Raw genomic sequence first — 13,712 nt, 5'->3', positions numbered from 1 at the left:
TGCACACAAGTCCATTTTCAGCTCACTGGATTTGTTCAGGGTGGTTTCGGGCTTGGGAGAACATCCCCAGAGTATTTCCCTGAATCTAATAAGAGGTATCCTTAATGCTCGGCCCCTGTGCAGCAGGCATGGGAACACCAGCTTTGCATCCCTTAGATGGGCTGCCATCTCCCCATCCCGGCCTAAGGAGCCAGACTCCAGAACAGCAACGAGGGGCCGGTCAAGCCCAGACCTCTCGCCCTGGACCACAGGCCTCTCCCTGTCTGGTTGCTTTCAACCAGGAAAGCCTTCACGCTTCCACTGTGAGAGGGAGGGGTTGGCCCAAAGAAAGAAAACAGCATTCAGCCTCAAGAGCCAGGAGATATTTCTGGGGCAATTAAATCAGAGAGGCTGTTATTGCTAATGTGTAATTGGTTTTAAAATCAGCAGGCTTGCCTATCTCTGGATGACAATATTTAAAGAGCAAGACGCCCCATCCCGAGTGGGTCTTGTAAACCATGACCGACGAGGCCCTCTGCAGACACAGCAACGTTCTGTCAGTTCCCTCCTTGAAAGCTGTGGCTCAGCTCTAATTGGCTGCTGGGAATAAATATTTACGGGACTGTGCAAACGGAGGCATCTGCTTCCAAAGTCTGTTCACAGGATCTCCACTGCACCCGGGTAGGCGAGCCAACAGAGGGGCGGATCTCCTAGCTGGCGATCCTTTTCCTACAAATTGACAAGTGCTGTAGTCTTCCAGACTCAGGGCTGGATGTCTAATTAAATTTCTAGACCAGGATAACAGTGTTGGCTCCTCCTGGGCTCAGGAAGGCCAGAGCTTCACTTTGGGTGGGGAGGGAGGTCCTGAGAGGATGCACACAGCCCTCCTGAGGCCTGAATCTTATCCCTGAGGGCCAGGCCCTGAAGATGTCAGGTTGGGGAGACAGATATTCCCTGGTCACTCCCAGCTCCACCACCCTCCACCTAAGAGGGGGAACTACCACAACCTGCGGGAGACGTAGCCTCCTCTGCTCCGTGGGGGTGCGAGTCTCACCTCATAGGCTATTATGAAGACTTCCAGCAACAAGGGACAGAAAGCACCCAGGACAGGGCCCAGCAATAATGGGAACCTCCATGCACAGTGGCTGCTAATATCTAAATAAGTGGGTTCCAACCTGGACTGTACCTGAGGGTGCTTTAATAATATAAATTCCTTAGTCTCACTCCAGTGCCACTGGAAAATCACCAGAACCCAAGAATCTGGTTTGGTTTTCCTGATTTTTTTTTTTTTTTTTGAGCTCTCTAGATGACCTTCATATTGTCAACTAGCCCCAGCCACGCTGTCCTCAACCCACCTTGGTTTAGCCTCAAGTCTCACTTGGCACAGGAAATCCTCGTGAACTATGAGATGCAGAGGGGTGAGGCCCCCAAATTCCCACAGGACTCCTAAGGGAGACCTTCCCTTTGGTTTTATCCTGTCTACTCTTGTCCTGATGATTCTGTTTACTCTAGTCTCCCCAGCAAGATGGCAAATCCCAGGGGCAGAGACAGTCCCCGCAGGTCTTGTAGCCCTCAGCCCCCCAGGAGGGCCCTTGATATGGACTGTGCCCCACTGGTGGTTCCTGGACCTCCATGAGCTCTACCCTTTCAATGTCCTGGGCAGAGGGTTGGGCTGGGCAGCCTGGGAGCTTAAAGAGGGGGCCAAGTTGGTTGGGGGATCAGGGATCATCATTGGAAGGAGAGCGGGTTGATGCAATCAACCACCCCGTGGGTCTCAGCTGACCCTGTGGAAATTCAAGGGGGAATTTTGTCTGAGCTCAGGTTTCCTGGCCTAGGCATCCACCAGGACAAGTGGAGCTCAGTGAAACTTTCTACTGCACAATGCCAGCCTGGGTCCAGTGCCCATGGACACTGGTCTCTGCTGGGGTCTCTGGAAGGGAGGTAGAGACCTTGGGACTTCAGGAAAGTTCAACCCATTTTCCAGAGTTAGCAGTGGTTCTCCTATGTACCAGAAAGAACCCCAGCCTCACCACAGTCAGCAGCTGCTCCTGGAACCAGGAGAGAGAGGGGCTTCCCAGAGGTTAGTGCTCTGGGAGCATCGTTTGCAATGATGGCCACCTTCCCCAGCACTTCCACCCCCTGCTGCTCCAGTGTCCCCTGGGCAGACCTGGTCCTCCCCTGCTCTCCTCTCCTCCTTCCTGGACTCTTCACAGTGCTTGACTGGCCCTCCCCTTGCCCTGTTAACCTTCTTTGGAAGTGTTCTGTTCACCTTTTGCCTCAACTGAAGGGTGCCCCCTCTGAGGGCCCACTTCCTTGCACCCCCTCCGAGGGGACTCCCTTCCCTCACACTCATCCCTGCACCAGATGGGTAGGGGGGATCCCCTCCCAGCTCCTAAATGACTCCCCCTCACCTCCGGCTTTCTCTTTGAAGCTGCAGCCATTGGGCTTTCATCCTCCCCCCACGCGTTATCCTCCTTATTGCTGTGCTCCACTGACCTCCTCAATGCCCAACCAGCAGGACCTGGCTCAAGCTCTTCCTCCACATCACCACTCCTATCTTCCTTTCGGTAACTTGAATATCCCTGTGCGTGACCCAGCTGGCATCCCCCTCTCTCAGCCCCTTGACCGCTCACCTTTGATAGTCTAACCTCAGCACCCACTCCTACCACCACATCTGGAGGCATATCAAGACCAGGACCCAGCCCCCTCTGGAGCATCAGCTCAAGCTTCCCACACCTTGACCATACTCTGACTTCTGCTTCACACACTCTATTACCTCCCACTGCAGCATGTCTCACTGACATCTCCAGGACCCTTCAGCCCCACTGCCTATTTCCACTCTCCACCACCCACCTCCATCTTTCACTTCCCTCCTGTGATGGGCTAAACTGTGTCCCCCCCAAAGTCCCTAAGTTGAAATCTAACCCCTGTTCCAGGGACTGTATCTGGAGACGGGGATCTTTATACAGGTAATTAAAATGAGGTCACTGGGGTGGGACCCTAATCCAACATGACTGGTGTCCTTATAAGAAAAAGAGATGAGAACACAGACGTCCTTGCACATAGAAGGAAGACAAATGTAAAGATACAGGGAGGAGACAGCCATCCTGGTCAAGGAGAAAGGCCTCAGAAGAAACCCCTCTGTTGACACCTTGACCTTGGACTTCTAGGCTCTGGAGATGGGAGAAGATAAACGGCTGTTGTCGAAGCCCCACAAGGGTGCGGTAGGTTGTTGTGGCAGCCTGAGCTGCTTACTCAGTTCAGATTCCAGCATTCTAAACATTCCCCTCCACACACGCCTTCTCTCCCTCAGTTATCCTCACTGACCTTGGCTGAACTCAGCAACACACCTTCTCCTTGCCTGAATCTCAGCACCTCAATGTTGTGTGTGGGGGAGAGGGAGGGATTGCAGAACAATGCTAAAGTGTATTATTTCTTCTAAAGTGTATGGCCCTCAAATATGAGCTCGATACAGTCCATGAATCTTAGCAAGTTTCCTGAGTAGGCTGTCTTTCTCACTTCCCATGAGGCTATATCATACATTCTCTTCTGTCTCCAGAATCCCGCCCTAACCACGGCTCTGCTGACCTGAAGCCAGGTTCAGGTTTCCTTGTATCAGTCAAAGGTCTCTGATTCTCTGTGCTCCATCTCCTTTTGCCTTTGCAAGAATTCCACCCCTCCATTTGTCTCCTCTCTCCTCACTAACAATTTCCCTTATTGGATTATTTCCACACACTTGCCTCTCGTACTAAAAACACTTCCCTTGACCCCCATCCTCTTCCAACCACTCCCATTTTTCTGCTCCTTCTAGTACCAAAATGTCTGAAAAGAACCATCCACCCTTAACTGATTCTACTCAGGGACTGTCTCATTAACAGTTTCTTCCATCACCATACACCTTCTGCCTGTCTTGTACTCTGGCCTGACTTTGGTGAAGGTCACGGCTGACATAGGGTTGCAAGCCCAGAGTCCCCTCTCTGTCCCATTCTCCCGAGAGTTCTCAGCAGCGTCTGACATAGTTGGCGGCTCTCTCCTTCCCTCTTGGATCTTTGTGACTCATCTCCTGGTTTCATCTTGACTTCACAGGCTGCACTTTCTCCATCTCCTTTGCATCTTTTCCTACCTGACCTCCAAGGCCCCATCTTCCGTTTCTAGATGATCTCATCAAGGTCCATGACTTTAAATATCGCTTCTGTGCTGATGGCTCTCAAATTTATATCTCTGTACCGACCTCTCCCTTGAGCTCCAGACACATAGATCTAACTTGACGTCTCTACTTGGATGACTCAAGGCGTCTCATCCCTGATACGCTGGGAAAGGACTTCTCCCTGCTGCATCACTTCCCTCACCTGGTTCTCATCCCAGTGAATGGTACCGCCGCTACTCAGTTGCTCACATCAAAAACCTAGGACTCCCCTGGGTCCACAAGTCCATTCTCTACATCTGTGTCTCTATTCTTGCCCTGCAGATAGGTTCATCAGTACCATTTTTCTAAGGGAGGGTGGAACGAATTAAGAGAGTAGCACTGACATACACACACTATGATGTGTGAAACAGACAGCTGGTGGGAAGCTGCTGAAGGACACAGGGAGCTCAGCTGGGCACTCTGTGATGACCTAGAGGGGTGGGATGGAAAGGGTGGGCCCAAGAGGGAGCAGATGTATACATACATATAGCTGACTCACTTTTGTTATACAGCAGAAACATAATATTGCAAATTATACTCCAATAAAATAAATAAATTTCTAATAAGCTTATTTTATACAAAAAAAAGCTCATTCCTTTTTTCCTTATTGTTGCTTCTACTTTGAAATTTCTCTAGACCCCACCCATGTCTTCCCATCTTTCCATCTTCACTCTCAACTCTAGACCAAGCTGCCTTCATCTTTCACTTTGACACCCAAATCATTTCCTAAGTGGTTTCCCCGTTTTCCTTCCGTGGGAAGGGGCGCTCCAGAGAGGAGAGCTCAGTGAAGGATCAGATTCCCGCTGTGCAGATGACACAGTCAGTGCTAACTGGATTAATTAGATTTCCAGAGTGAAGCCGTGTGTGCACCCCCCTCCTTTCTGTCATGCTTCCTTTAGAAACAGCACTTCCATTCAGAAAGCCAGATCAAGTGCCATTAACAAATTAATTCCGATTAGCACACCCAGGCGCTCAGACCCCAAGGCGATCCTGGTCAGTCGTGCAGGGCGATGGCTTGGGCCTGGCCTGCTAATAAAGTGGGAAGCCTATTGGAAGCAGAGGCAATTCTTTTGATGCCTGTCTCTGTCCCTGGAGGGGAGAAGAGTAGGATTTGATTATACCATGGTCTCCTGAGGGAATTAACTCACTTTCAAATTATAAGTTATTAATTCTCCCACATGGCCATTAGGTTGGTAAGAACAGGGTCACCTCTGGCAGCTACCTGTGATCCACACAGCCTCCAATTTAAGATCAAGCACTTGAAGGTGCCCAAGAATTGAATGAAAGAAAATTAATTGGTAAGTGGGAAATAAGTCTGGGGCCCAGTATCCTTAGCAGTCCTTCATTCCTTTATTTAACAAGGATGATTGGGGATTAACTGTGTTTGGGACAGCCGATTCAGAAGTTAAGCCCCTGTCCTCTTGGATTTTACAGACTTGGGGGGTGGTGTGGGAAAGGGACAAATAATCAGCATGAATCAGACAAGAAACTGACTTCAGAGAGTAAGAAATGCAACTAAGATGAAAAACAGGACAAGAGGCAGAGTGTGCTGGGGAGAGGTGGGGGATACTCCACGAGAGTCTGGGGGTGGAACATCTAAGCTGGCTCCTTGGAACAGTGCAAGGAGCCAGCCAGCCCTGGAAGAAGAGCTTTCTAGGGAGAAGGGTGTGCCTGCTGCTGGACAGTCAAGCCCCACCACCTTCTCATTCTCAGTATGTCCAGCACAGCCATCTTTGCTGGCCAGACTGCTTTCCTCACAGTAGTGGGCAGGTCAGATATGGCCCTGCTGGGCGGTCAACTTTGCCTCCAGTTGGGCTGCCTGCCTGGACACTGTCCCTCCCTCCTGTCCCTCTCACTCGTGTCACAGGGTTTTGTTCAATTCCCACCTCTTCCCCCAAAGCCTTTCAAAATCCTCCCAATTAGAAGGGCTCCCTCCCCTCTCTGAAGTCCTGGAACATTTATTTGGTACCTACTGGCTCTACTGCCTTACATGGGTAGACACTGCATTACTATGTACTTGAATCCATCCCTGATTCCTATCGAGGGGGCTGCTCAGGGCCAAGGGCTCCATCCTTTTTGTCCCTTACACACCCCAGGCCTAGCCCAAGTCCTCAGCTTACAGACACTCAAGAACTCTGAATGGTCACCTGGCTGGCACAAAAGCCCAAGTGGCAGACAGAGGCTCAAAGAAGTCCCACCCTTCATCTGGGAATGTGGGCAAGAAAGCAAGGCTCTCCACCCAGTTCCTGAGAATAGGGCTCACTTTGGGTTTGAAAAGTAGTTTTCAGAAGGACAATTTGAAAAATGTAAGGCTGTTGCTGGATTTCTTATGGGAAATCTTAGAAACTTTCTTCAGAGCAGCAGCCAGAAGGATAAGATCAGCCTGAAGATGAAGAATTCTGGGACCAAGAAATCATATGAAGGAGGCAGCCAACCACCCTTCCAGAGGTGGGTCCGTCCCAAACCCCCACCTGACAGCTCTCCTAGCAACTCAGATCCCCGAAATGAGCACCTTCCTTGCCCACCAGTAAAACACCACTGCTTCTCTGCAGCTGGCCTTCCTTCAACTCAAAACTTTGCTCCCCACCATGCTCCCAGACATCCTCGGATTCCAGGGCTAGTCAGTCTCACCCAGAAAGTCAGCATGCTGTCAGATGAATTACAAGGGTACAAAAGGCGCCTTCAGCTGACCACAGGCCAACTGCAGGATATGCCATTGGGTCCTGGGCTGGAAGGAGGCCTGAGCGTCCCATGCTATGGCAAATGGGGATGAGGTACACCCCTGGAGGGAGGGAGGCCAATGGGTGTGAGGATGAGATGAGCATGGAGACGTGCTGGGCGCTGCTGCTAACCTTTCATGAGGACCGTCCTGGCCTCAGTCCACTCGCTCCTCCCGTCTGACGTCAGCAGGCCGATTGGAGGCAAGCGTTCATCCTCGTTGGAAGCCATTCTGACTATCTTTCTCAACTGAGTGAACAGATCCCCCTCACTGAGACGGCGGAAATTAATCACAACATCCAAGACAAAGAACTGTGGGGGAAACAGGTCAAAGACGTCACTTAGGGCAGCCCGCCCTAGACGTCAGGCCTTCCCTGAGCCTCCACATGGGAGCAGGACGGGGGGACACTCAGGCCCCTGGTTTCCAAGGTACTTGATGGTTCAGAAGAGCCACAATGTGGGGACCAGCCCGACACTGTCACCTGTGCTGGACTCCAAGCTCTCCCAGATCAAAGAAGGCCAGATTAAACTTAACTAAAGAAAGTTTTTTTTCCTGTAATTCCTATTTGACATAAAACCATTATATTTGTTGTAAACTGAGTGGAAATTGATACATTTGCTTGCTGTTGGAGGGCTGTGTCAATCAAAACTGAAAATGTGCATGCCCTATGATTCAGTAACTGCTCTTATAAATACATACTTTAGTCTAAGGCTTAGAGAAACATATACTTGTGCCCTGGGAGACAAATAAAGGAATGTGCATATCAACCTTGTTTGCAATAGAAAAGTGGTAGAGAGAGCCCAGATGTTCTGCAGTAAGGGAATGGTTAAGTAAAACGTGGAGCACCTGTCCAATGCATGTCTATCCAGCAGTTCAAAAGAATGAACTAGCTCAGATACAGCTACAGGGATAGATTTCAAACACACTGGTGAGTGGAGAAAAAAATGGCAGCAAATAATATGCAGAGAAAGATTAAAATGGAAGAACACACAAAATGCTCTATGCATGCATGTGTACCCAAACATGTGTGCCTGCGTGTGCTCTGCAGGTGAGGCCTGTGAACTGGCACTCAGTAATTTAGAAGCTAGAGCCTCAGCATTGTAAAGGGTTCTATTCATAGTCCCAGGTCAAGATCCCTCCTCTGCTGATTGACGTGTGCCTGGCCCTACGCCCTGAGCAGCATACAGGTGGTGTGGTTCAGAGCGGGAGTCTTGAGAGCATTTCTGGGAGGATTGGATACTATGGTGTGTGTGTGTGTGGTGGGGTGGGGGGAGCTGGAATATTCTGGGTTTGACTTTTGAATGAAGGTGGAGAAAGCTTCTTGTCTTGTGGCCAGCCAGGTGTCAGGTGGCCTTCCAACCTGGCAACAGCCATCTTTTGATGGCAAACTTAGGGCTCCCAATTTAGACTGAAAATGTCAAATGAGGCTAAGAAGAAAACACTGTAGAAAAAAAATACCAGGGGAGACCCCAGGTGGGTGTCAAAATTAGGTTTTAATGAAAACAAACAGCTTTTCATCAGATAAAATATTTATGTGGAGCCTCTGGTGTCCCCTGGGCCCCCACAGGCTCTTTTGTGTTCCCTGGAGCCCAGTCTGAGGACCTGAGCCACAGGGGATAGAGCGTGAGCTTGTGACACTGGCAGACCGAGGAGTCCGTCTCACCCTTGGACAAGCCACTTAACCTAAGTCTCGTCTCCTCATGTGTCAAATGGAGATCCAATGCCTCCTCTGCAAGGTCATCCTAAGATCAGATGGGATGAGTATAGATACCAGGCCCACCTTGACGTGGATGCCCAGACAGTCGGTCTGTAAGCTGTCCATCTGTGTGTGGTCTCCAGGAAGGCCATGACCTGGGTGACTGCATGTGGAAGGGCTGAAGACATGCTGGGTCTCATTGACGACCCTCAGTCCATCCAGGCAGTTCACTGGACCTGACTCGGCTGGACAGGACTGAAATGGGAACCTACCAAAGGCATTTTGACTGACGACGCTCCTCGTTCTTAAAATCCAACCAGTGGAGAGAAATGGGACTGACAGAAATCTAGAGACCCCATTTCGGGGCCAGCCCACCCCAGCTCACCGTATGACTCTGGGAGGGGGCTGAACACCCTGGAGAAGCAGGAAGGGATGAACACACGTGCACCCCTCCCCAGGCCCGAGAGGCTGCAGGAGCAAGGGGACACTTACCTGGCCACAGCAGGCCACAATGACGTGCTCCGGCTCGGGCATGACACTGCTCTTCTGGGCCACCAGCGTGTCTTGGGTGCGGCCGGGGAGCCGGTAGGAGGAGAAGAGCCCGTAGTATTGCTTCATACAGAGCGGCTGCCCTGATAGCTGGCCCTTGGCACAGTCGGTGGGGATGGAGTGGCTGGAGGGGGAGGGAGGGAAGAGAGGCTGGGAATCAAAATTGGTTCGACTCTAACTTGATGCCAGAACTGCATGATGATGGTCGTTTCAGAGCTAGATTCCCACTTTCTGAAGTAGTGGGGCGCCCCAGGGAGACCCTCATGTTCTCTGGCCTCCGTTAGTCTCTCTCACGCCAGCCTCATGCACGACACATGCAGGTGCAGATCTGGCCACTCTGGGCCTTTGCTACTGCTGCTCTGCTTGGCACGCCTTCACCCTCAGCCCTGCACTCAACTAATCTGTTTAGAGAACTCCCTTCACTCTTGAGAGCTTACTCCTTCATCACCTCTTCCAGAAGCCTCCTTTGAGTTCACAGAGGAAAGCTCCTTTCTCCTAGGATCTCAGCAGGTCTCAGGTGCGTCCTTCCTTCCTCCTCCTCCCCCATTTCCTCTCCTTCCTCCTTCTCTCTGTCCCTCTGATTTCCTCCTCCTGTTTCACCCTCCCCTCCACATTCCACCTCCCTTTCCTCTTCCTCCTTTTCTCTCTCTCTCTCTTTCCGCCTCTTTTTCCCTCCCTCCCTCCCTCCCTCCCTCCCTTCTTCCTTCCTTTCAGCAGACAAATGTGACTGAGCACTCTCCTGGACCAGGCACCATTCGAGGATCTGGGGAGGCAGGCGCAAACAAGAGCTGACTTTCCTGTTCTAATGGGGCACAGGTCGGGGATATGTAAGGGGGCAAAGGCAACAGGCAGGCAGTAAGATGGGGTGATGAGAGTGACTGGCAGGGCAGGAGGAGTGACCAGGGATGGTCTCACTGAGGATGAGACTCGAGAGCTGAGCCCTGGGGTTAAGAGGCAGCCACGAGGTGAGCTGGGGCAGAGTGAGGCCAAGGTGGGCTGGGTGGAGCATCCCACTGTCCTGCTGCTCCAAGTGTGGGTGTCAGATTGAACTGGAAGGACCAGCTGATGACAGGGTGGTTGTGGGACTCCAGGGGGAGCTTTCAGAAACTTGTAACAACTTGACAGAGGACGTTTATATGTGCTGAATCTAACAATAAAACAAGGGGTCTTGTGTTTTGTATCTATATGCCGTTTTTCTGCTAATTCAGTTGGTGGCTCAGATAGAAAAAAGTGAAAGTTGCTCAGTCATGTCCAACTCTTTGTGACCCCAAGGACTGTATCCATGGAATTCTCCAGGCCAGAATGCAATTCGGGAGACTTGGATTCGATCCCTGGGTCAGAAAGGTCCCCTGGAGTAGGAAATGGCAACCTACTCCTGTATTCTTCCCTGGAAAATTCCATGGACAGAGGAGCCTGGTGGGTTACAGTCCATGGGGTTGCAAAGAGTCCGGCATGACTGAGCAACTAACTCTTTCACTTTCAAAAACATTTTACTAAATTAAAAAATATATTGGTCTTTCACCATAGATTGTTTGAGGAACACTGGTCAAAGATGAAAGGAAGCCAGTTAAAGCTGAGTAAAGAGCTGGACAGAGAAGTGGGGAGGCCTGTGGCCTCTTTGCAGCAGAAGTCAGTGCCATTTCATTCTTGGGGCAGTGAAAGCCCTGGGAATGTGAGAGCGCTCGGGGGCATGGCATGGGGGCATGATCTGATGCGCTTTGTTGTCATAACGGCCCTGGCTCTGGGTGGAGAATAGGTGGAAGCCGGTCACAGGAAGGAGGCTGTGGGCTGATGGGAAGGTGATGGGCCTGGGGAGGGTGATGGGAGTAAGAGGAGGGTGTGAGTATGGGTTCTGGAGGGAGCATGATATCCCTGAGCTTGGACTAGTTGAGCAGGCGGGGGAGAAAGCTACCATGGGTGACTTACAGGATCCTGGATTCACCACCGGGGCTGTGTGGCACGCTTACTGAGATGGCAGGACAAGGTAAAGGGCCTGCTGGGGCATGGGGAGGGGGCCCAAGGGCCCACTGGGGATGACTCAGTTTGCAATGACTAGGAGCACCCCAGTGGGGATGTCAGGGGGTCAGATACTGGAGGGAGAGGCTCGGAGAGGATGGACACAGTTGTATTTGGCGCTGTTTATGTGTCTGTTTCACTAGATAGTCTGAGAACCTTTTGAAGACAGGGATGGGGCCTTATTCCCTTCATCTTTCCAGCATCAATTTGAAAAGTGAAAAAAATCTGCAAACAATAAATGCTGGAGGGGATGTGGGAAAAAAGGGAACCCTCTTGCACTGCTGGTGGGAATGTAAATTGGTATATAGCCACTATGGAGAACAGTATGGGGATTTCTTTAAAAACTAGGGATAAAAAGCTACCATATGACCCAGCAATACCACTATTGGGCATATACTCTGAGAAAATTATAATTGAAAAAGACACGTGTACTCCAAAGTTCATGAGTGAGTGAGTGAAGTCGCTCAGTTGTGTCCAACTCTCAGTGACCCCATGGATTGTAGCCCACCAGGCTCCTCCGTCCATGGGATTTTCCAGGCAAGAATACTAGAGTGGGTTGCCATTTCCTTCTCCTGGAGATCTTCCTGACCCAGGGGTTGAACCCAGGTCTCCCACATTGTAGGCAGATGTTTTACCATCTGAGCCACCGGGGAAGTCCGACCAAAGTTCATAGTAGCCCTATGTATAGTAGCTTGGACATGGAAGCAACCTAGATGTCCATCGACAGATGAATGGATAAAGAAGATGTGACACATAAACAATGGAATATTACCAGGCATAAAAAAGAATGAATTTGAGTCAGTTCTAGTGAGGTGGATGAAGTTAGAGCCTGTTATACAGCGTGAAGTTAGTCAGGAAACGGAAACAAATATAGTATATTAACACATATACACAGAATCTAGAAAGATGGTATTGATGAACCTATTTGCAGGGAAGGAACAGAGATGCAGATGTAGAGAACGAACTTATAGACACAGTGGGGGAAGGAGAGAGGGGGACGAATCGAGAGAGTAGCGTCGACATGTATACACTGCCATGTGTAAAATAGACAACTGGGGAGAAGCCGCTGTACGACACAGGGAGCCCAGCCAGGCGCTCCACGACGACCGAGAGAGGTGCGGTGTGAGTGGGAGGGAGGTGATGTGTGTACAATTATGGCTGACTTGCACTGTTGCATAGGAGAAACCAACACAATACTGTAAAGCACTGTTCCTCCAATTAAAAAAAACATTGCTTTAAAAAGGAAAAGTGAGCAAGTAAATAAATGAGTGGATGAAGGAAGGGTCCGAGACAGGCCCCTGAGCAATGGACAAAGTTCTAGCTTTATGACCCTTACAATGATTAGGTGTGGGAGCTTACATATGGACATGCATGGGTATGCGTGTCCGTGTGCGTGTGCACACACACACAGTCGAGTCTGGGGTCTAGGCTGTCAGTGACGGACAGGTACAAAGTTGTGGGTGGGGCCTAGGCCATTCTTGCTCTGCGGCTCAGCAGGACAAGGTAAAGGATGAGATTCTCTGAAATCAGTCGGCGGGTCATCAGGACTGAGTTCTGGGGGATGGCAGAGAGCTCCTGGTGAGGAGGAGAGACACCAAGAAAACACCACGGGGAGACAGCAGCTGGAAGCCCTGGAGACCCAGCAAGGGACTGCACTGTGAGAGTGAGCAGGCAGAAGCACAGAAATGCATAGAGAGCTGCTGTGCCTGGCTTAGGGCTGAAAGCCACACAGGCATCATCTCATAGGCGGCCACCATTATCATTTCCGTTTGACACCCAGGAGTCTATAGTAATCCGAGTGATTACTCACTCAAGGTTGACACATCATGTGTTGTAGGTGTCAGAATTCAAAAGGTCATTCTGATGCTTGAGATGTGCAGGGGGTCATTTGCTCAGTGACAGAAACCCGGAACACAGAGCTGAAAAAAGACAAGGTCCCTGCCTCCGTGAGCTCCTTGGCTAGTGTGGCAGGGAGACAGATGACCAGGGCACTACCCTTCCCAGGTGGGGCTCAGTCCTACCTGTCCAGCAGGGCCTTGTAGCTGAGCACACCAGAGATGAGGTTGGCTGCGAACCTGCAGAGAGATGAGGCCTTAGTTTCTCCTCTCTGGGGCCCAGATTTCCTTCCTCCCTCACTCCCTTCTTATTTCATTCCTTCTTCCTCTTTCTCTCCCCCCTCCCCCTCCCTCCCACCTCCTCTAGTCTCTCCCATACTCATGGACCACCCACCAGATGACTGGCCTTAACCATGCAATAATCAGATAGGGTTCCTGCTGCCCCATCCCTACCCCAAGGCTGTCAGCTTCCTTCACAAACCTGAGACTAAAAATGGTCCTGAGGAGAGACCTTGGGGGAGGAGAGGAAATTGGAAGGTAAATGAGAGGAGGAGGAGGAGGGAGAGGAAGCCAGGAGAGGCCACAGAGCAGGCAGGAGGGGGCTAGACCATCAGGGGCAGTGTTCTTCTAGGAGAACGCCTGTGCTGGGACTGGACTGGGCCAAAACCCCAGGGTTCTGGGAAATCCAATCTCCCAAGAAAAATCAGTAATTTGGTTTCCTTAGTGCTAATG

The 13,712-nt window shown here is 50.8% G+C and overlaps 1 protein-coding gene across 1 annotated transcript in view; it reads right to left on the bottom strand.

The window, feature by feature from the left end:
* Positions 1-13,712, bottom strand: part of CHAT (choline O-acetyltransferase) — a 54,457-nt gene that overhangs the window by 28,903 nt on the left and 11,842 nt on the right. Inside the window, exons 5-7 of the mRNA XM_055425958.2 lie at positions 13,167-13,220; positions 9,073-9,253; positions 7,018-7,195 (exon numbers count right to left, since the gene is read on the bottom strand). Of these exons, the coding sequence (XP_055281933.1) occupies positions 7,018-7,195; positions 9,073-9,253; positions 13,167-13,220 (413 nt within the window). The remainder of the gene's footprint in view (positions 1-7,017; positions 7,196-9,072; positions 9,254-13,166; positions 13,221-13,712) is intronic.

Source organism: Moschus berezovskii, chromosome 12 (assembly GCF_049115385.1).
Source record: "Moschus berezovskii isolate FMDL1 chromosome 12, NW_MosBer_1.0, whole genome shotgun sequence".
In the NCBI taxonomy this organism is placed as follows: Eukaryota; Metazoa; Chordata; class Mammalia; order Artiodactyla; family Moschidae; genus Moschus; species Moschus berezovskii.
Note: the sequence above shows the minus strand (reverse complement) of the source record. Positions and strands in the feature narration are given on the sequence as shown.